General features: G+C 30.5%; 6 protein-coding genes across 6 annotated transcripts; 2 read left to right on the top strand and 4 right to left on the bottom strand.

Annotated features, from left to right (window-relative positions):
- Positions 1 to 1,010: 1,010 nt before the first annotated feature.
- On the bottom strand, positions 1,011 to 2,163 carry BX663DRAFT_439993 (uncharacterized protein; the record flags this gene model as incomplete). The annotated part of the gene is made up of 2 exons (XM_051523369.1): positions 1,011 to 1,733; positions 1,828 to 2,163. 2 exons carry the CDS (start codon positions 2,161 to 2,163, stop codon positions 1,011 to 1,013), a joined length of 1,059 nt encoding a protein of 352 aa, XP_051380063.1.
- Positions 2,164 to 3,816: 1,653 nt separating this feature from the next.
- On the bottom strand, positions 3,817 to 5,525 carry BX663DRAFT_518497 (Bin/amphiphysin/Rvs domain for vesicular trafficking-domain-containing protein). The gene is made up of 3 exons (XM_051528876.1): positions 5,017 to 5,525; positions 4,867 to 4,938; positions 3,817 to 4,795 (listed from the first exon to the last, which is right to left on the bottom strand). The coding sequence occupies exons 1-3, from the start codon at positions 5,461 to 5,463 to the stop codon at positions 4,124 to 4,126; spliced, it is 1,191 nt and encodes a 396-aa protein (XP_051380062.1). The 5' UTR covers positions 5,464 to 5,525; the 3' UTR covers positions 3,817 to 4,123.
- A 1,847-nt stretch (positions 5,526 to 7,372) lies between these two features.
- BX663DRAFT_518494 (uncharacterized protein) lies at positions 7,373 to 9,347 on the top strand. The gene is made up of 3 exons (XM_051528875.1): positions 7,373 to 8,096; positions 8,161 to 8,988; positions 9,086 to 9,347. The coding sequence occupies exons 1-3, from the start codon at positions 7,583 to 7,585 to the stop codon at positions 9,154 to 9,156; spliced, it is 1,413 nt and encodes a 470-aa protein (XP_051380061.1). The 5' UTR covers positions 7,373 to 7,582; the 3' UTR covers positions 9,157 to 9,347.
- Positions 9,348 to 9,488: 141 nt separating this feature from the next.
- Positions 9,489 to 11,451, bottom strand: BX663DRAFT_518490 (CTP synthase). Its single transcript, XM_051528874.1, has one exon. The coding sequence runs from the start codon at positions 11,225 to 11,227 to the stop codon at positions 9,536 to 9,538; it is 1,692 nt and encodes a 563-aa protein (XP_051380060.1). The 5' UTR covers positions 11,228 to 11,451; the 3' UTR covers positions 9,489 to 9,535.
- Positions 11,452 to 12,896: 1,445 nt separating this feature from the next.
- On the top strand, positions 12,897 to 17,007 carry BX663DRAFT_488571 (uncharacterized protein; the record flags this gene model as incomplete). The annotated part of the gene is made up of 9 exons (XM_051524826.1): positions 12,897 to 13,160; positions 13,223 to 13,279; positions 13,353 to 14,647; positions 14,712 to 14,908; positions 14,968 to 15,173; positions 15,262 to 15,420; positions 15,481 to 16,032; positions 16,105 to 16,596; positions 16,678 to 17,007. The coding sequence occupies 9 exons, from the start codon at positions 12,897 to 12,899 to the stop codon at positions 17,005 to 17,007; spliced, it is 3,552 nt and encodes a 1,183-aa protein (XP_051380059.1).
- A 1,103-nt stretch (positions 17,008 to 18,110) lies between these two features.
- BX663DRAFT_518475 (uncharacterized protein) lies at positions 18,111 to 19,910 on the bottom strand. Its single transcript, XM_051528873.1, has 4 exons — positions 19,603 to 19,910; positions 18,889 to 19,520; positions 18,738 to 18,805; positions 18,111 to 18,678 (listed from the first exon to the last, which is right to left on the bottom strand). The coding sequence occupies exons 1-4, from the start codon at positions 19,796 to 19,798 to the stop codon at positions 18,429 to 18,431; spliced, it is 1,146 nt and encodes a 381-aa protein (XP_051380058.1). The 5' UTR covers positions 19,799 to 19,910; the 3' UTR covers positions 18,111 to 18,428.
- Positions 19,911 to 22,907: the final 2,997 nt, after the last annotated feature.

Genomic DNA, 22,907 nt, shown 5'->3' with positions numbered 1-22,907 from the left:
TTTATATTTACTTTATGCCCTTCTTTTTTTTTTTACTTTTTTTTTATTTTATTTTATGATTACGTTTTTTTTTTTATTTTTTTATGATTACCTTTTTTTTTATTTTTTTTATATTTACTTTTTTTTTATTTTATTTTATGATTACTTTTTTTTTCTTTTATTATTGCTCAAAAATTTTTAAAAATAAATAAATTGCTTCTATATTTTAACCCAAAAAAAAAAGTTTACTAGTATGTTTGATAAAGAATGCTAACATGATCCATATTTGAATTTTAGTATTTTATTAAAAAAAAAAGTAGTAGCAGATACATGGGTCAATTGATATAGACTAAAAGGTAATTGTGAATACGATAAAGTAGATTGATAGAATAAGCTACCAAGTGATAATAGTGTGCATGTGAATGTCAAATGCATGTTGATTGATGATGTCGAGTAAGTTAAAGTGAAATGCACCCACTTTTTTTTTATTAAAATTATATCCTAACATGTTAGAATTTATTCTATTGTATGATGATCCAAAAGAAAAAAAAAAAAAAGGGGGAATACTCTTCACTTGTCGTTATATTAATTTGAGGAATCATTATTACAGGAAATGTAAATTATATGGAAAACCGGTAAACTTTAATTTATTTGTACTTCTTTTATTAAATTAAAAAAAAACACAAACATACACACATACTTTTTTTTTCTATTGCAAAATGTGATTCTATAATGTAGATGAACAAAGTTGGAATTGTCACCAAGATCACTTTGTTTCAATTACTGGGTTAAAATTTCAAATGGAATATTGATGAGATTCTAGATAAAATAGTTGCTCAAAGTTATCATTACAAGAATAAAACCACTTTTTGTTAATAGGAATAGAATCAAGTAGTTTTATGATTCATTCATGAGAAAGTGGAAAAATCTAGTTTCAATACTACTATAAAAGGTAACTATGGTTTATAAATTGGAATGATTTTTTTTTTTTTGTTAAATACGATTATAGGATGCTTCTTTTATTATTAGTATCATAGTTTAAATGTTCTAAAAGGATCTAGTCTAAATTTAAGCTCTTTTAAACGAGTACTGGTGGGCTCCCATTTCTTAAATAAAGTCAACATGGTAGACAAGTCTTCTTTAAGAGACGTATTTTCTAATATATTTGAATCATGACAAATAGCATGCAAAGCCCAAGGTAAATAAAATGGATTCAATTGCTGTTTAGCAGTAAAGGGTATTAGGGTGGGTTCTAGGAGAATGGATGATTCAGGTCCTGTTGTTCTTGGAGAAGAATGTACAGATCGTATACGATTTCCAAAAGGCGCAGTTCCAAATGTATATTGAACAGCAGTTAAATAAACACCTATCTCTTCGTAAATGGTGGAATGTCCTCCTTCGAGAACATATAAACTTCCTGCAAGTATATCACTTAAATAGACCAAGAGATCATGATCAGATAAATCCATATTACGTAACCGTAAAGCAAAAACAATCAACCGAATCAAAAACTCATTATCAGATGTAGAATAAAGATGATGATCAATATAAAGCGTTCGTAAGAGAGAAGGATGCTGGACGGAGGACATGAGAGCTGAATGAAGTGGTACGACTTGATCCTGCATTGAGCCAGTCAAGACAACTTTAACTCCATTTTTTAATACGTAGTCTACAGACTGTCGATATTTAATTGAAATAGGGCTTTCTGAATCCATAAACTCGAATAATTCACGAGCAGCATCTGCCTCAAAATACTACTTTGGTAATTAGGATTAGATATGGTGTCTTTTTTTTTTTTTTTTGTTTATTTATACATATATATCTATTTATATCACTTACCTTTACAACTAAATTTCCTTTTAAAGCAGGAAAAGGACCTTGAGAAATGCCTGCCATAGCTAAAACAGTGATGGATTGTCGAATAAGATGAACATGACCTCTTTCTAGCAAACGATGCAATAACATGAGTGATACAGGTGTACCTTGTGAATGAGTAGCCCACATTATGACGTCTGCAGATGAGACAGCCTCTAACCATTCAGAATTATCCAACAATTGACTATATAAATGATTCACTCGATCTTCTACTTTGCCTTCCCCTTCTAAAGGGACTAATGTAATAGCATCATCAGGTAATATGACCTGGTGTTCTGACTGAAAATAAAGTTTTATTGCAGCCAACATTTGCTCACAGAATTTAATAGAAGTCCCAGTTGGCTCACCAATCATACTACGAACCAGCTAATGATAGGATAGGATAGGATATACATACATGAGTAATAATAATATTATATAAATGTATCTTCTTTTGGATCTGATTACCTTCATCGGGAACCAACCATGAACACCAACAATCACCATACGCTTATTTATCATCATTGCTTTCTTTATAGGATCTTGACTGGATAAAGATGAAGATTTGATATCTTCAATAAAGTTTGCAAATTTATTTTTCATCTTTGTTGCAATCCAATTAGATGGTGATGATGTTGTTGTTGTTGTTACATTACTAATGTCATCAAGACATGGCTTTGGTGGTATCAAGATAGAATTGATAGCATTTATAATTCTTATAAAAAAGTGAGGTGTAGTAGTAGTAGTAGAGGGTGGTGAAGATGGAGTAATAGCTTGTTGAAATTCAAAAAGGGAATCAAATGAAGGTAAAACGAGGTTATTCTTTTTAGTATTTATGAGAGAATCATGAAAGGAATCGATTGAAGCAGGCTGTCTTAAGGAGGGAATTGTAGTAGTAGGAGAAGAAGAAATAGGTAATGAAGAAGTACTTTTAATTTTACGAATGTTTTGGTCTTTAGTATCAAAAGACTGATGTTGCTCATGATGATGATGATTAGCAATAATAGGTTTAGTAGATAGATGATGATGATGATGATGATTGGTTGTTGATGTTGAAGAAAATAATGAAGAAAGTGACCATGAAGGTAATGATTTATTTACAGTTGTGTCATTAGTTACAGCTTGATTCGCTGTATTATTATTATTATTCAAGGTTGAAAAAGTATTTGTTATTTCTTGTGTATGTTTAATGAAGTCTTCTTCTGAATTTGTTGAATCAAACTTGAACCAAGACCAAAAGCCAGTTTTTGTTTCCAAATTAGATACAGACACTTTCTTCTTCTTCTTGTTGTTGTTGTTGGAAGAAGAAGAGTCTTTTGATAAAGAAGCTTTATCCTTTAATGGATAATCAATATGATCTGATTGTTCTTCTATTATTCGTTGATGACTATTTATTTCTTCAACAGCCGAGTCTATTGAAACAGTAGATGAGGTTGTATTGGTTCTAATAGAACTACCTTGGTTCATCATCATCACAACATCTGCTGCTTCCGTTAAATCATCATTCATGTCAAACTGAGTTCGTTTTATTAATAAACTTTTAATAGCCGCAGATGGTTGCTCAACTAATTCGATTTTATTGCTATCTTGTTGCTGTAATGATGATGCAACAACAACAACATCGTGAACGACATTACCATTAACAGATACACTAGTTGGAGAAGTAGCTGCTGATGCCTTTTTAGTAGGTGAATGAGCCATACGATGTAAAAGTGATTGAGATGAATAATGACTACCCAATGATCCAGAAGAAGACTGTTGTATTTCTTGTTTTAGAGTGTTGGATAGATTTGTTGGATTTTGAGTGATCTCAGTTTGTTGTTGATTGTTGTTGGTAGAGAAGGTATTTTTAGTCAATTCAATGGATAAAGAAATAGAAGCGGAAGAATGGAATGTATTCGGAATACTGACAGGATCAGAAGAAATATGAGTCATATCATTCATAATCACATTAATTGAAGTTGATTTTACAGTAGGAGCTACCTTTAAGATGCTATCTTTTGTTGGCATTAATATATTATTATTATCTTTAAACATAATTCAAAAAAAAAGAAAGAAAGAAAGAAAAGACGAGTACACAAAAAAATATATATTTGTATATGCATGTATAAATAAATGATGTATTTCAACAAGTACACGTGATACAATGGCTGCTTATGACTGATGATTATTTTCATGAAATAATGTTTCTTGAGTCATTTTAATTTCTTCAAGTTCAGGCACTAAATTTGAAAATAATTCTTGAGCTTCTTTAAAGTAAGATAATTGAACTTGGACAAAGTCTGCTAAATCACGGAAAGGCTCGGGCTAAATAATAAAATAAAATAAATAGATAATTTGTTAAAAATCTATTTCTTCTTGTATTCTCCACATCCACACTTACGTCTTCTAATAAAGCCTTCATCAAATGAGTCGCTTCTTCTACTGCACCTATAAATTCATCTTCAGCTTGTTCAACTTGTAATCGAGCTGAGTCTAATTTATTTGTAGGTGATTCTCTATAATTTGTCTTGGCAGCGTCTAATGCTAACCTTTTGATCTGAACTTGACGTCTTGCTTTATTCGTATTCTCAAATGTCGTTTTAAGTGATACCAAAAGAGGTGTATTAAATTTGGACACAATTGCATGATCCATGGCTAATCTCGCATTACCCAACATAATGGAAGTTTCACCTAATTTTTGAAGTGCAGCACCAAATGCATCATCTTGGCCTATTTCAGCAGCTCCTTCCAAGGCAACACGACCTACAGCGTGAGAAAGTGTTCTAGGATGATGGTCCGATGATGTCTGTGCACGTTGTTGGTCGGACTTGTTTGTTAGTTGTTGAATCTGGTTAGTCACAGTATTTGTGAATCCTTTCAAAGATTCTTGAAGTTGAAGAGGATAATCATAAGCGGGTGAATTATAAGTTTTAGTGACTTTAAGGAAATTTTGATGAATTTGTTGAAAGGTATCTACACGCTAAATATGTATAAAAGGGACTGGTTTATTTTATATATCCTATCTATTTATATGTATATAAATGACTTTACCTTTTCCAAATCCTTGTATTCTTGAGGCAGTTCAGTAATATCCTCAGCTGTACCCAATTTTTCTTGTGCATACTATAAAAATGATGTAAGAAGAAAGAAAGAAAAAAGGCGTGTGGGAGGGGATATAAAAATAAAAATAACGTTTAATACCTGTCTCACTTGTCCTAATCCCTTGCCAATTCTTTGAGTAAGAGGATTTATTTTTGAAGAAAAGGAAGCTAAACTGTCTAAAGTAGATTCTAATAAAGCTGCAGGAGTAATGGAACTACTACGTTGTCTTGATGGCTGTTCAACAGTCGTATTTGTAGTAGCAGGCGTATCTAAGAGAGTCGTTTTATTTTGTTGAGTAGGAATTGAATTATCCTCAACTTCCATTCCCTTCCCTTCTTCTTCTTCTTCTTCTTCTTTTTCTTCAATATCATTTTTATCCAAAACAGTAGGTTTATCTTCTTCTTTCTCCTTTTCTTCCTTATCATCTTCTTTAAGCATTTCCTTTTCTTCTTCACTTACTTTTTTGTTAACAAAAGTTTCATTTTCTACATTTATATCTTCAGACTTATTTGAAGTCTCTTTAGGTACAGAAGTGTTTGTTGACATCTTTATTTTATTTTATTCTATTTTTTTTTACAAGTGAATGAAAAGAAAAAAAAGGAAAAAAATAATAATAATTGGATTGACATTTTGTTTTGTTAATAAAGTAAACTTCCCTTTTTTGGAAGAAATAGAACTCTGTGACCACTAGATAATACAAGGTTTCAGTTGCATAATGAACTCAGTTTATGAATGTTATTATAATTTACCCATAGTAATCATATATTATTTACTTAACAAAGTAAATTACCTAAATCAGCCTAATTGCTACTACTGATTAAATTATTGCTAACTATTAAATAGTAGCTATACTTGTTAAATTTTACTTTTTTTTTTTTTTAAAAAAAAGAATAAATAAGGACATGATATCATTCTTTTTTTTTATGATTATTATGCAGCATAATTATATACCAAGTAACACAAACCTTTTTTATAGAATACAAAATAAAGTGACTATGTTATTAAGCCACAATAAATCTAAAAAAAAAAAAAAAAAAAAAAAGATTCTATACTAAAGTAGCTGATAAATAAAAGGGTATTTTACATGCTTATAATACATTCAACAAGCAAATAAATAATTTTCTAGTACAAATACAAAGCCATTACAGCAAACAATAATGATCACTTTTAAAACCCCGGTTTTATTATTATTATTTTTATTATTATCACTTACAAAATAGTGTCTGAGAATGAAGTTTCTTAATATCTTCACCAAAGTTAGTAGTTCAAATAATTATATATTTACGATTTCTCAGTCGATCTCGAACCTTCACGTCTAGCAACATTTTATTTTATTAGTAAAAAGGGATCCCAACACGTAAACAGTCTAAAAATATTCATTATTCACAAAACAGATGAGAAACACGATTTTTTTCTTTTCTTTTTTTAACTATGACTGATAAGCAGCAGATAATGGCAGTTCAAGATGTTTCAATACGATTCTATAGATATTAAGATCCCATGATCTATTGTAAAACTCTATAAATAGTCGCTTCTTACAGTCTTGAAGTTTGTATAGAAAGAGAGAATTAAATATGTACGATTGTGAGATCATACTATAGATAATGTCTTGTATATAGGAAACTTGTTTGTATTAATCATCTTTTTTTTTTTTTTGTATTTGTTTACTACTGCTACAGTCTTTGTACCTTATTTTTGTTGATATGACATATATATGTATCTATATATATATAAAAGATCCCTAGGAACTGACTGTAGTTTATTTAAAATAAAAAATAGAAAGAGTGAGCCAAACACATTGAGATTTATGATGATAAAGAAAAAAAGCGTATCATCATTATTTTTTGAACCCTGAATTAAATAAATAGTTTAACTTGACTGTTTTCATTCTTGTGGAGCTGAAATAGCTACATTATGAAACCATCTTTTTTTTTTTTTTTTTTTTTTGAAAACTAATAGCATATGTTTAGTAAAACCTATGCTTATGTTAAAGTACATCATTTTAGTTAATTACTAAAAGGGTTCATTGTACTTATTGGCAAAGCTTATAATTTAATAAGTTGGTATACACATTAAAAAGACTTATTCATATTAATGATTTGCTAAAGGACGTAAAGACTTGCTACCATTGTTTAATTCAGCAAATCTAAAATAAAGCGTTTGAATTTGTTTAGTATAAATTGAACCAAAATAAATGCTGTATTCGATAGATTGAATCCTATTTAAAGTGAGTATAACCTTGATATATCTTTATAGTAACACTTTAGTCCTAGACTTTAACGATCAGATATATCCTATCAAAAGATAGAGACTATCTAAGCTTGCAATGAAATCTCCTTCTTTATTGCTTAAATCTGGATACAAATGATGCTATTAAATTATTCTATATTTAACACTCTTTCCTTTCATTTTTACTGTTACTTTTTTATTTTCTCTAACTTGATCTGAGGAAATCAGTGTTATTATTTTATATAGTCATTTGATAGATTATCGAGTGGGCTGGCTAATCATTTAATTTCCGATATGTCTATTTCTCAGTCTAGAAAGAAAAAAAAAAAGCAATTTTCTTATTTTTATTTTCGATATACACATATATAAGGCATATATTTATATATTCATATATATATATATATTTAGATAATTCATAGTAGTTGATTTAAACTTAATGAGCGACAGCGACGATGAGTATGGTCCCATTACTGCAACCTGGGGTTCACAAACACCTGTTGCCAATTCAGATAATATAGATGCATGGAAAAAACTTGTTGATCCGGATGTGAAAATTGGACCCAACGATCTTGGAAGTGGCAATCTTCATCGTCGTGGACATAATTACAAGCCTATTGATGAAGAAATTATTTTGGCTCAGAGACTCAAAGTTCAAATACCTAAAAAGAAGATGCAAGAGGCCATTCAAAAGGCAGAGACTAATTTAGGCTTACCTAAAAGCTTTAATAAAGGGCAAAAAAAGACGAATAAAACTAATAATCCAAAAGCATCAAATACAACTGACCGTTTTTCAACTAGTACTAAAAACAGTAATCCTATAAAGCATAATCAAATTGCTCGATCAACATCTTCTAATGGCAGTTCACCATCAACTTTACAAAGATCTTTAAAAAATGATTCTAATTGGGCAAATTCAGATCTAGTTGAAGTACCTTTCTGGGAAACATCAGAGGTATTACATATCATATGTAATTCTTTTTCCGAGTTGTTTTATTAATTTTTTTTTTCCTTCAAAGGCTTGGAATCAACTATCTAAATCTAAAAATACGGTTGAAAATAACTTCAAAACTGAAAATAATAAAAAAGAGAATTGGGGAAAACGAGTTAATTCTATCGGCAAACAAGAAACAACAACTAATGCGATAAGCTCTAGTAAAGATGGGGACTTCAATAAGATAAATAGTAATAATGACTTATTTAATTTCGATTGTTTTGATAAGAATGGAAACAATCAAGATGGCTGGGATACAGGAGAATTAGTGTCATGGGGTTCTGAAGATAGCTATCAGTCTAATCATAAAAGTAATATACCACCCTTACGACATTCTATTCATCATCATGAGGAACATAGTAGACCAACAAGGTTTTCAATTCGTTCTAAACAGCGCTATTCTGATACAGCATCAGCAGATATACCAGAGCCAATTAATTATAGACATGACGGACGTACACCCATACCAACCGAGATTGCACCACCACCACCGCCTGAAAATCGACATTTAATTACTATTAATGTAGAATTATCTGACACTATTAAAATACCAGTACCTATTAGAGAGTTAGATGATCCATTCAAATTAGCGACTGAATTTGGAAAGAAGAATAATATCAATACACCAAAGGTGATTGAAGCTTTAACAAAACTATTTACATCACAAAAAGAGATGGAATTAAAGAAAAGACAACGAAAGCTACAGAAAAGAAACTTACCAAGACCAACGTCTTCTTCTTCTTGTAATCTATATAATGACCCATCTTTTTTTTCTCAATATGCATCTTCACCTGCTTATCAATCACCAAATACATCCACTACCACTAATAATACTTTTACTAATTCTCTTTCTACAACGCCTCGATTTTCACGTAAAGTATATTATTAGTATACTTTATTAAAGGTGATGAGGTAAAATAGGATTCAAACACACACACACATACATACATTCCACTCTATTCCACTCCACTCCAGTTCTATACATATTATGCTACATACATCTATATATTTATCTATAGTATTTCATTCTATTTCTTTTGTATTAAATAAATCAAGTAACTAAAAAGAAAAAGTTCTTATATAAGCAATCTTATAAGTAACTTGTATATGCATATATGCATATATACTAAATAAATATGACCTGCAATGTTCTTTTAACTGTGATCTTTTTGATACTTTTTAACTTTCTAATGTCATGGAGAAGGAAAAGAGGGAAAAAAAAAAAAAGAAAGGAGAAGAAGAGTGTTTCATGAAATCAATTTTTTTTTTATAATATTTAAAATTTACCCCTGAAGATTTCATTTTATATGAGATGCTTATATTTCCATACTAATTTTACTTGCAATCATGATACTTTATGTATAGTATAGTATAGTTTATTATTATAATAAAAAAAAATTATATCGTATTTAATTTGCCAATAGCTGCCATAATGAGACCATTGAATAAAGGAGAAGGTTTTAAAGGACGAGTCAGATATTCAGGATGATACTGACATCCAACAAAGAAAGGATGACCCTCTAATTCAACAATCTCCATACGCTCTCCCTTTTCATCTCTACCAATGAATTTAAGACCCTTCTTTTCAAATGTTTCAACATGGATAGGATTCACTTCATAACGGTGACGATGGCGTTCATCTACAGACTCTTTCCCATCATATAATCGACGTACAATCGATCCTTCAGTATTAGGTTGGAAAAGAGTAGGACGAAGGCCGAGACGCATGGTACCACCTAAATGCGTCTTTGAGATCTCTGGCATATAGATGACGACAGGTGTATCCGTATTAGGATCCACTTCAGCAGACTGAGCGTTTGGCAGATGACAGACATGACGAGCAAATTCAACGACGGAGATTTGCATACCAAGACAGATACCCAAGTAAGGTACGTTATGTTCACGAGCCCATTGAGCAGCCAAGATCATACCTTCGATACCACGACTACCAAAGCCACCAGGGACAAGGATACCATCTGAGCTACAGACATGTTTCCATGCCTCATGGTACTTGATTGGATTTATCGTACGGATGCCAGGTTCTAAATCAGAGGCATCTACCCATTTAATTTCAATCTTACGACCATGAGCTAAACTAGCATGTTCAAGTGCCTTATAGACGGAGATGTAAGAATCATGAAGGTCCGTATATTTACCAACGATAGCAATCGTGACTGTTTCATGTAAATGGTCATAACTCGATGCTAAGCGAGTCCAAGCACTCCAGAGACGCTCGCCTGCTAAACGTCGCTCATCACTGATCTCGAGGGCATCCAAATGAAGACGACGACGAAAGAAATCAATCACACCATGTTCACGCAGCAAGATAGGAACATGGTAAACGGAAGAAACATCATGGACAGCCAAGACTTGTTCAGGGGCGACATGACAAAACATGGAGATTTTAGAAGCCACGCTTTCATCAAGAGGTTTAGAGGAACGACAAGCAATTAAATCAGGTGAAAGGCCTGCACCACGTAAATCACGAACACTCATCTGAGTAGGCTTCGTCTTTTGTTCGCCTACAGAACCTACAACAGGTACGAGAGAGACATGAATCAAACAAAAGTTCTCATGGCCAACACGAAATTGAAACTGACGCATGGCTTCCACAAAGGGGGCCGATTCGATATCACCCACCGTGCCTCCTAACTCAATAATACAGACATCAGGCTTGTTCTCACCGTCGATAGGCATGTTGGCTACCTCTTCAATCCAGTTTTGAATAGCATCTGTAATGTGGGGGACGACTTGAACTGTCTTTCCAAGGTAGTCGCCACGACGTTCACGTTCAATTACCTGACGGTATATTTTACCGGTTGTGATATTATTGATCCGACTCAACTCGACATCAAGAAAACGTTCATAATTACCCAAATCAAGATCCACTTCACCACCGTCATCAAGTACAAAGACTTCACCGTGGTCAAGAGGGGTCATAAGTCCAGCATCGATATTCAAATAAGGATCAATCTTAATTGCAGTTACATTCAACCCTAGACTTTTTAAAAGTGTACCTGTACTTGATGCTATAACTCCCTTACCAATACCTGAAATGACACCACCAGAAATAACAATGTATTTTGTCATGAGTACAATGAATAGAAAAAAAAAAGAAAGTATAAAAGGCAATAATGGTTTATATGTATAAAATATAAAGTTTTTATTGAATTATGCGGTTTTTTTTTTTTTGTTTGTTTCTTTATAAAGGAATATAAGTTATACGATAAAGTGTACGCCCAATTCAATGAATATTGAAAGGGGAAGGGGCGTAGTCGTGCAAAGATAAGCTTCCCTTTTATACTTTTTTTTAGCGGGTATTAAAAAAAAATTTTTTTTTTTCTGTATTTAAACAATCTTGGAGTGTGTGAAATTTGACATTTACTTCCTTTATACGACTAAAAAAGACCAATAAGCATATAGTTTTTTTTTATTATTATTATTGTTATTATGTATGCTGTATCGCCCTACCAGCCAGTTTCAAAAAAAAAAAAAAAAAAAAAGCAGCAGAAACAGATATAAATCATCAAAATCCTCTGTGCATTCATTCAGGACGATCACGAAACATCAAGTAATAGCACAGGATGCTAGATTGAGTCTAAGGTTTAAACCAACTAAGCACTCTCTCTCGATAAATGTGTCAATAATGAATACTTCATCCTATTGAAGTTCATGATAATTACCGAGAAGATTATTTTCAGGGCCAAATTATTCATCTAGTACTTTATTTTAAGACCATATATTACTATTTTCCTTTAAGGACACCCTTTACCTCCACACCATATTTTTTTTACTGTTGACATTTCTGTTTTCAAGTAATAAGACTACTTTCACATCAAATGATTCTATCTATTTTAGAGATGTTAAATATTGCATGTATTAGTTTGAGTATAGAATATAAAGCAGGAATAGTGTGTATTTAAATGACAAAAACGTGAGAAATGATATTTAAAGTAGTGTGACCATTTAATAATATGGGGGGGGTTTTTCCTACTATCTTCATTTGTCTTGTAGATTTATTTATTTATTTTTTTTTCTTAATTAAATGTCAAGTAATCTTAGATCACAAGTCATTGCACTTTATAAACAAGTAACTATAAATAATATTTTTTTTTCTTTCTTACACATAAAAAACAAAAAATAGTTGGTATATTTAGGAAGAGATTATCCACAAGGATATACACATTTTTTTCGACCTAAATTAAAAGCAGCATTTTTGAAGAAAAAGGATTTAAAAGATGAACAAGAGATATTAAAAGCAATTCAATTTGGTGAATATATTATTAAAGGCATGCATATTCATTGTATAAGAAAAAAAAAGATTAACAACATACTATAGAACTAGAAATGATGTACTACTTGAGAAAATACCGAACCTTACAAAAAAGATATAACCATGACAGTCATTAGTAACATGTGCAAAAAAGCCTTATTTATACGTTACACTAAACCATCTTTAAATAATACAATACATGTATATTTACTGCTATAACGCTGATGCTTATCATAATAAAAGATATCCAAATCAAGCGTATCATTATGTATAAAAGGGGAGGGGTAAGGTTCTATTTCATAAAATAAGCATTAGCAATGCCGCAAAAAAAAGAAAAAGAAAAAGGTTATAAAGGGGTATATGCTTATTTTCAAAAAAAAAAATAAGCTCATTGTTGTTGTATAACATATTTTTATTAGAATACATACATTATTCTTTTATCCTTTCTTTCTGTTTATTTACTTATTTCTTGATATAAAAAGGAATATGCTACCTAATTCTCGTATAATTCCACCTAATGAGAATTATAGATTTCGCCAAAGATCCAATTCCGCAATTAATGAAAGCAGTCTAAAGAAAGGTTTTATATCTAGATTACTTACCAGTTCTCCTAATCCAAAAGAATATAACATGTCAAATAAGCCCAAGTATGAATCAATATCGGAAAATCAGACAAAACATGAATATGCAACATGGAGTGCGTCTTCATCTATTGCACCTTCTATTTCTAGATCTTCTGAACTAAATAAAGTAAATAATTTCATACATTAAATAGACTATTGATTTATTAAAATATACAAATATATTTAAAGACAACAGAAAAGACTTTATCTAGTGGCTTTACAAACCTTTTTAAAAAGCGAGCAAAGGTAAATAAAGTCTCAAAAAAAAAAAAAAAAAAAAAAAAAACTCTTTTATTTCATTTTTAATTCATTTATTTAGTCAAATAAATATTTAGAAGATGATATGGATAATTCACCAAAAGTACGACCTATTTATCGAAGTATGCCAAAGCATCCAAAGATACCCTTAGCTCCTCCACCTACAGAGATTCCGTTAAGGAATCGTGCCATCTTACAGCCTAACCAGCAACATTTTTTAACAAACTTACCGGATCAGTATATCGTAAAACATCCTGAAGTTTTTGAACCAGTGCCAGCTTCAATAGTTCAAACTAAATCATCTGTCTCCACAAGATCTTCTATGAGGAAATCCTCTGGTTCTTGTTCGATATATTCAACATTTGGATGTGATGAACAGAGATCCACCTCACCCTCCCTTGAATCAGAAGAAGAACATCATTCTAATTCAAATGAAAGTAGTGTTCATTTATCAACTATGGCCGAAAATAATGAAGAAAGAACCGAAGATAAGCCAACAACAACAACAACAACAACAACAGCAACAGCTACTACTACTACTACTACTACTGATGAGGAAGAGGAAGAGGAGGAGGAGGAGGAGGAGGAGGATGATGACGACGATGACGATGACGACGACGACGACGACGACGACGACGATGAATTTGTAGATGCAATAGATATCTCACACGAAGATATGAATACAAGTTTATCTAAACGACTAAGTGGAGAACATTTTGGTAGTGCAGGTGGATTGATATTAAATATGCAAGCTTCGCCCGATGACACTACAATGATAAAACGTAAAAGTCATAAGCTACCTGCAGATGATGAATTAGCTCAGTCAATGCTGAATTGGAAACGTCATAGTGGCAATAGTAAACGATGGAGTATGCGTAAAGAAGAAGATAAACGAGCAAGTACGATTACGATGATTGATTTAAGAGAAATAAAAGGTCAACAAAAGAATGAGCCTATCACGAATGCAGAAGAAGAAAAAGAATTATCAGAGCCAGATAAAATAAAATTACGTGAAAAAACAGAAGAAAGATTATTAGGAGCCATAGCGATGAAAAAGCCATCTGTCATTCAATCACTTACGACTGTAGCAGCACAAGATAAGAAGCTTGATTTATCAATAGAGTTCTCAAAAACAATTGATGATGTATGGAAACCATCGAACGATACTTTGCATTTATTTGATGATCCTAAAACAAAGGAATTACAAAACTCAATTCAAATGCATACTGACAAGCAGAATCTAAATGATGAAGAACAAACAGATCAAGAATTGATAACTAAAACTGCTACATCCTTATGGGAGGAAAATGAAACGGGTATCGAGAAAGAAAAGATGGCAGAATTTCTTGGACAAGGGTAAATAAATAGCAACATTCACTATAATATATGAATTGTTCATTTTAAATTTATTTATTAATAGGAAACCATTTCATAACGCTGTACTTGAGGAATATATGAAAAATTTTGAATTCGATGATATGAGATTAGATAGTGCATTTAGAAAACTTTGCAGCAAATTATATTTCAAAGCTGAAGCACAGCAAATTGATCGTATCTTGGAAGCATTTGCTTATCGATATTGGGATTGTAATCCACAATGTATTTTTGGAAGCTCTGGTATAGATAGACATATGCATACAGATGCACTAGAAACAATATTAATGGGATTTATTTAGACATTGTATATGCTACTGTTTATTCTTTACTATTACTCAATACTGACCTTCATGTTGCTCAAGGAAATCATCCCAAGATGACACGATCTGAATTTATTCGTAATACGATGTCAACTATCCGTGATCAAAAAGAACATGAAATGCTTAATAAAAGTGTTATAGTAGAAAACCGAAATTGGGAAGCTGAAATAGAGTTTTATTTAAAGGTATATTATAGATGACTTGAAGATCAAAATCAACAGATAGAGCTAAATTTTATTTTTTATGAAAAAGGAAATGTATATATCTGTAAAGCATTATCAAATTTTACAGCCCCTTTCAAGAAAATCGAGTTTAAATAAACGAAGTAGTATTCTGGGTAGTCGTCGAGTACTTGGTTTGAAACGAAGTGTAAACTCGATTATTCGTAAATCCGGAAGAGAAAGTGTATTTTTAATAGATGATTGTGATCAGGTAAATAAATTTATTTATTCGTTTATTTTTATTTAAAGGCGAATAATGATTCCATTTTAGTCTATCCCTTCCTCACTTCCACCACCTCCAAGATCAAGCGCAAGCTCCGGCTATCATCGCTCAATAACGCCAACATCGGCAAAATCACTTAGAAGAGAATCATTTTCTTCCTCATATAGTTCAAGTATTGCTTCATTTAATTCACGTAGTGCATCTCCCTCACAGCCCATGATGCAATACATGAACATGCATGCTACTTCTCTATTTTCAAGTAGACCACCTTATTATAAAGAAGGTGTAGTGATTAGAAAGCATTTATTAGAAAATGCGACACAAAAGGCACGGCATCGTGAATGGCGTGAATGCTATTTAGAAGTAGGACAAGGCGAATTATGCATGTATACCTTGCAATCGAATACATCAAATCAAATGATGAGCGATAAAAGCCTATTTCGTCATTCAAGTGCAGTACAACCTACTGAACCTACTAAGTCGAGAAAATTAACAACTTCTATGTCATTTGGTGATGTGTTAACCAATAACAATCATACAAAAGTAACCAAGTTTTCTAATTCTGTATCCTTTGGTGGCTCTACGCCAAATAAATGGGCAGTAAGTTTAACAAATAACTCCAAAAGATCTTTATTCAATTCTTTTTTTTTTTTTTAATTATTATAATAATAGTCCTGTTCCCAGTTAATTGGTAAAATCGCATTAAATCATACACTTTCAAATCCATTACCACCGCCTGGATATAATCGTCAACGACCCTATGTCTTTGCTATCCAACAACCGAATGGAGGAGTTTATCTTTTCCAAGTTGCATCAACTGAGCAAGCCTATGAATGGGTCTCAACTTGTAATTATTGGGCAGCGCGACAAAGTAAAGAACCATTGCATGGTGGTGTAGGAAATATGGAATATGGTTGGGGAGCTTGTCTTGATGATGTTATTATTGACTTGGATGCCATAGAACAAGGATATAACCAAAATCACTTTAGTGGTGGTCGTGACCCTGATTCAATTATGATTCATGATTGGATATCTCCATCAGCAAGTATGGTATCAAGTCAACTAGACGAAAAGGAACAGTATGATACATTACAACGGCACTTGGAAGAATTAAATACTGAAATTAATGTTCATCGTGACTTGAAGACAAAAATTTTAGTGAAAGTAAGATTTGTTTTTCTTTTTTTCTTTTAAAAAAAAAGAGGGGAGGGAGAAAAAAAAATGGTTAAATTTATTTTGATATAGTTTCCTAGTAAATGTAATAATTATAGTAAAGTGATTCATAATTGGGAGGCTAAATCGAAATACCTGTTACATGATATCATCAAATATCAAAATTATTGTGATGTATTGGAAAAGACAATAAAGAAGCAAAAGGAGTTTATGTTGACTACTACTGCAGCTGCGGCTACGGCTGCGGCTGCAGCTTCTTCAGAAGAAGAACAAGGGTATAACCTTAATAGTAAACTCGAAATGACAACTAACTCGTTATCATCGACCAAATTAGTATATCATAGTAATTCTGTAGATCTTTTTAAAGAAATCAAACAAGAGCTTAGTCTAAATCTTCAATAGTAAAATCTAAGCTCCACCACAATAACATATATCATGTATATATTATGCATACATACATACATACATACATGTGTATTACCCATTGTTTTCTTGGTGTGCATATAAATATTTCTGAAACTGTTTGAAAATTTGTATCTTGTTTTATATACTTTTCATGGATAAAATAAAACTTATGTAATGGAAACAACAATCATCATCATTCTATCCATTTGAGTGTAAATCTGAATTAAAGTTACTACAATAAACGAGGCATACAAACATATACAAAAAAAAAGGAGGAGGAAAATAGAAAATTGTAATGAAAGACAAAAAAGTAAAAAAAAAAAAAAAAAAAAAAAAAAAAAAAAATTAATGTATTCATTAAAATTATTACACAGGAAAAGATAAATAAAAGTGCTACAATTTAATTGTTGTTTGTAGTTTTGCAGCGGCGTTATTATTTATTTTGGTACCTGAAAAAAAAAAAAAAAAAAAAGAACAGATCGCTGTCATGCTTCGATAATATAACGGTTACCATGGTAAAGTAGTATCATCATTTACACCCATAGTATTCAATACTATAAATGAGATTCAAAGGAAAAGCGCATGATCATAATAGGATTTTACACAAAACAAAAAACAAAAACTAACGGTTATTAAACTCAAAGCAAATGTGCTACGTCTTGTCAATTCTTTTGGAAAAAAGATCCAGATTACAAAATTAATGCAGTACATAGAATACATAAATACGTTACAAAAGGCTATCATAAACATCATACATTTGTACTTGTAGTATAATAATATTTTTTTTTTTGAATAAAAATTAATTTACCTTACAATCTATATTTGACTTAATTCTATGTACTCATTTAATTAGCAAGGTCCCAGAAAAAGAAGTAAAAATAATAAATAAACAAATAAAGTTTATTTTTGTTGTATTTACTTTTTTTTTTCCTTCTTCTTTCCCAGCCCCTGCTGTAATTTACATTATAATTCTTTCTTTTTGTATATATAAAAAAAAAAAGGTAAGATCCCTATTTTTTATTGTTAGTCAATAAAGGAAAAAAAACAAGAGCAGTAATAAGAACATTAAAGAAAGAATTAAAAAAAATGATATTATTACACACATGACCATTCTTTTTTATTATTGTTAAAAAATATACACTAGTGCTTCAATAACAAAGACACAGACAAACAAAAGTGAAATTCATTGTTTTCTTTTGTTATTTGTAATTTAAAAAAAAGGGGGTGGGGAAGGAAAAAAAAGGGGGGGAAATGCTATGATATGAAATTGAACAATTTTTTGTAATTTGATTTTTTAAAATGCTTTGATAAAAAAAAGAATTTTTTTTATGAGAGTGAGTGAGTGATTGAGTGATTGATTGATTGAGTGAGTGAACAGATATTTATATACTTTTTTCTTATGCAAATATAATAAAACATTATTGCTTTGAGATATGTTTTACTCTTTTTTGTTGCTGTGTACGAGAAAATACATTAATTGATGTGTCAATAATTTCATTTGTTTGTCTATGATTAGGAGGCGAGGAAGAAGGTGTGTTAGTAGCTCGACGAGGACAATAACGATATTCAGGAAATGCAACTCGATGAGCTAATTTTTCTTGTTCAGCCAGTCCATGCCAGGGTTTCTTTTCATTTTCAGAAAGTTTACCCCATCTACGAGAAGCTCGTCTAAAATAAATAAATAAATAAATAAAAATTCATTATAAATAATCTTCAATTCTTCTTACTTTGAAATTTCTTCAGCACGAAGTGTTGGATCTTGAGATTTTAATGCTTGACCATAATGACAACGAAACTATGTATAAATAGAAAAATGAATATTTAAGTATTCACGTAAATAGAATAAAAGAAAGGTATATCTGTATATTTATATATTACATGAATCCATGCGTTACGAGGTCTTTTAATATGTGCATTCTTTGTTAAAAACATACTCTGATCGACATTATTATCAGAAGGAGAAGCAGAAGAAGAAGAAGATAGTTTTTTTTTCTTTTTATTTGGCATATTTGATTCTTGTCTATCCTCTTTATCCATGTCTACCAATAAAAGATTATTTTGTAGATTGATATCTAATAATCTCTTATGATGACTGGTACTACCACGAATAGACTGTAAAAGAGCTTTAGCTACTTGAGAACCAGGGTGTCTATAGTCAGCAGCGGCTGCAGCAGAAGCAGAAGCAGCAGCCATGATAGGTGACATAGGTATGATAGATGATTTTGATGTATCATTGGTATAAGTGAAAGGTATTTTATTATTTTTAAAAGGGTTTTGACGTGAACGTTGATGAGTAGATATAGGACTTTTTATTATTCTATTATTGATAGATGACGGTAATTTTGTGACTTTAAATAAATCCAAAGGAAAATAAACTTTTTGATTAAGAGGTTCCATAAATGGAGTAGGTTCCAAGAAAGGTGGTGGACAAGATAGTTTATCACTATGTTTGTCTGAGGGAATAAGTAATGTTTTTATTTCAGGTGAATCAGGTGAAAGAGGTCTGTTGTCTAAGTATAAAAAAAAAAAAAAAAAAAAAAAAAAAAAATTAAAAACAAATAAAATAAAATATAAAATAAAATTCTTACGTACCAGTTAAATCACAGATATTTAAAATAGGTGCTAAATCAACTACTAAAGAAGAAGAATAAGGAGGAGTAGAAGAAATAGAAAATTTTTTATCGTCTGTCAAACTTTCTTCTTTTTTATTAGTATAAAATCGATGAATAAAAGGAGACGAAGTAGTTTCTATCGACATTATTTTTGTTTTAGTAGGAATAAATGTCATTTGAATTAAAGTAAGTAAAAGAAGAAAAGGAAGAAGAAGAAAAGGAAGAAGAAGAAGAGAGAAAGAGAGAGAGAGAGAAAAGGATATAATTTATAGGAATATAAATGTGTATATATTTATATGGAATAAAATAAAATAAAATAAAATAAAATAAAATAAAAAAGGAAGAGAGAAAAAAAAAATTTTGTTTAGATCTCACTAAACTTATTCTTTTCTTATTGTATTAATAACTCCACAACATATCTTCCTCTTCTTTCTTTTGGACTGGGCTTAAATTGACTTTAAATAATATAATTCCTTTTGTACAATGGCAAACAAACAGATGTTATTATTTATTCGCGTTTTACTATACAAAATAGCCTAGTTTCATTGTACCTGATTCATAATAAGAACTATTTCTATTTCTCTTCTCCTTCCTTTATATAATTTAGAGTTTATAATACCCAAAAAACCTGTTTGTTATATAGATCAACGTTTAGACTGTATATGTATGTTTTTAATATAAACATTTTATTATTCTTTATGCTTTGAATATGCTTCATTATAAAGAAATTAGATCTTCTTCTTTCTTTTGTTTTTTGGTTATTCTTTACTTCTCCCCTTTTATTCCCAGTTCTAGTGCATGAACGTGATAAATTGATTATTACTTTATTTTGGTAGATTTATAAAATAGGGGAGAATCTAAAAATAGGTTTCTTATTCAATTGATTTAATAGAATAGAATGTCAAATATACACATCTATTTTACTATCAAAATAAGTGGCAAATATATCTAAACTCATTATTGAATTAAATTGTCGTATCTTGCTTATTTTGATTCAAGTCCTTTGATCTTTTTTTTTTTTTACATATAATTATTTTTAACTTTGCACATTTTGAATCATTTTATTAGAGTACAAATAGTTTTTAACTTTGCTTTCTAACCCTATTTACTAGCAAAAAAAAACTTGAATTGCTCTAACAAATTTAAACTATTAAATGACTCTTATTATGTCTACTATAGCCCTTACTTAATCCTATCTGAGTACAGCTGTTGTATTCGTTACCAGCTCGGCTAGTTATCCGGTAAAAAGTCACAATCATGTCTGCAACGTCTTTCTGAATTCCTGACTAAAAATGAAAAAAAAAAAAAATACACAAATACTTTCCTATCTAGCATAATCATGAATAATGTCAAGTCAATCTCGACGTAATTAATTCATTCTTATTTCTTCTCGAATAAGCTACAGAAATCCAAAACTTGTATCTCTACCTGTCGAATCCCATGTGAATTTGCTCATCTTCATCACAATCATACTTTTCTCGTTCTTAACTGTTTCTTCGGTAAATATTTATAGAATTGGTTCCAACCCAAGCATTCTTGACTCCTCCCTCTTTCCTTTTTTACCCCTCTCTTTATCTAATATCGAACTGCCCCGGGTAATGTAGATGAATAGTAGACGGTATACACTCTACTAGACCATGATAATAAATTACGAAATAAATAATCATTGTTTTTTTTTTAGAAAAACTTTAAGTGGAAGAAATGATATATTCTTTATTTAAAATATAATGGTCACAACGCCAATGGGAAGGAGTGTATGAAAATTGCAGATTTATAGTTTCCAATAGATGGTTTTTTTTTTCAAAAGATAGCTTGTATATCCTAAAAAGCATTTATTATTTTCAATCATTTATTATATATAATCGTAATTATGATACTTGTAGTGATAAAAAAAAAACTGTGTAAAGAAACTAGTTTATGAATAAACATGTTTGAAATAACGAGAGTAGACAGTAAATTACATTAGACTTCTATCAGCACGCTTTTCAACTAAAAGAACTAAAGTGTATGTAGTATAGACAATCAATATATAAATACTCTTTTGAATGCTTTAGAACAAAAATCAAATTTATAAAGAATATAAACAGTAGGAAGGCGTGTTAGATAGAAATATTCTCTAAAGAAGTCCAATTAGCAATATCTCTTATGTGTACAAGGATTAACAATTACCTGACACAAGTAGATTTTCAATATTTTTTTTTTGCAGTGTACACTTCTTTTAACTCTTATTTATGTGTCACAATTACCACCTATTATTGTCATGCGCCAAAAAATAAATAAATAAAAGAGATATGTAATTGAAGTATAATGGTAATGATAAGATGAACAATAATGGCTGGAATTAAATTACCACTCATCTGTGTTTAATGTACTAAATGTCTTCTTTTAGCTTGGGAAATATTATTTGTCATGGATCTCCTAATAATCAGTTGTAAGCAAAATAATTTTAGCTGAAAAAAAAAAAAAAAAAAAAAAAAAAAAAAAAGCACAAGTTTGAAATATATTACATAATCAATTTTATTTTATAGGATGAATTTAGTTCTCTCGTTTTTAGTAAATATTATATAAAGAAAATACACTTATTCATATACATTGCTTAGATCGTAAACATGTATTTAAAGTAGGAGAGGAACATGTCTAGGATAGTTAATACAAAAAAAAAAATTGACGTTAAGCTTTAACAAGATTAATGATATTAAATGGCAAAGTTCTACTGTTATCCTCTTACGGATATAAAGTCGTTACAAGATTTTAAACACCGTCGAATAATGAAGTGAACTTCGTATGCTATATTCCAAAATAGATATTTGTACTTTTTTTTTTATATATTAATATACATATTTATATACACGTAAACTTTATAGGATTAACAATGACTCAAAAGCGAGTTATATTATTCAAGAAACAAGATGATCAAGATAAATATAAAGAACTATTTTTAAAATATAATTATATACCTCAATTTATTCCTGTTCTTGATCATAAACTTGAAAATATTGACATTTTAAAGAACATCATTTTAAATGGACCTCACCAAGAGCATTTAGGTGGGCTCATTTTAACTTCACAAAGATCTGTAGAAGCTATTCAAGAAGCATATGAATTGATTGAAGACGATATTAGCAGTCAAGTAATTGAAGAATGGAATAATTTACCCATCTTTATTGTAGGACCACAAACGGCTAATGCTTTAGAGCAATTATCTCTTTTTAAAAGTCACCGATCATGGACAGTTGCGCCTCGAGCGGCTGAATTAGTTAAATTTCTTTTGGAAGAAAGATCAAA

The sequence above is a fragment of the Cokeromyces recurvatus genome, assembly GCF_025118155.1.
Source record: "Cokeromyces recurvatus strain NRRL 2243 chromosome Unknown BX663scaffold_25, whole genome shotgun sequence".
Classification (NCBI taxonomy): Eukaryota; Fungi; Mucoromycota; class Mucoromycetes; order Mucorales; family Mucoraceae; genus Cokeromyces; species Cokeromyces recurvatus.
This window is presented reverse-complemented; position numbering and strand designations above follow the sequence as displayed.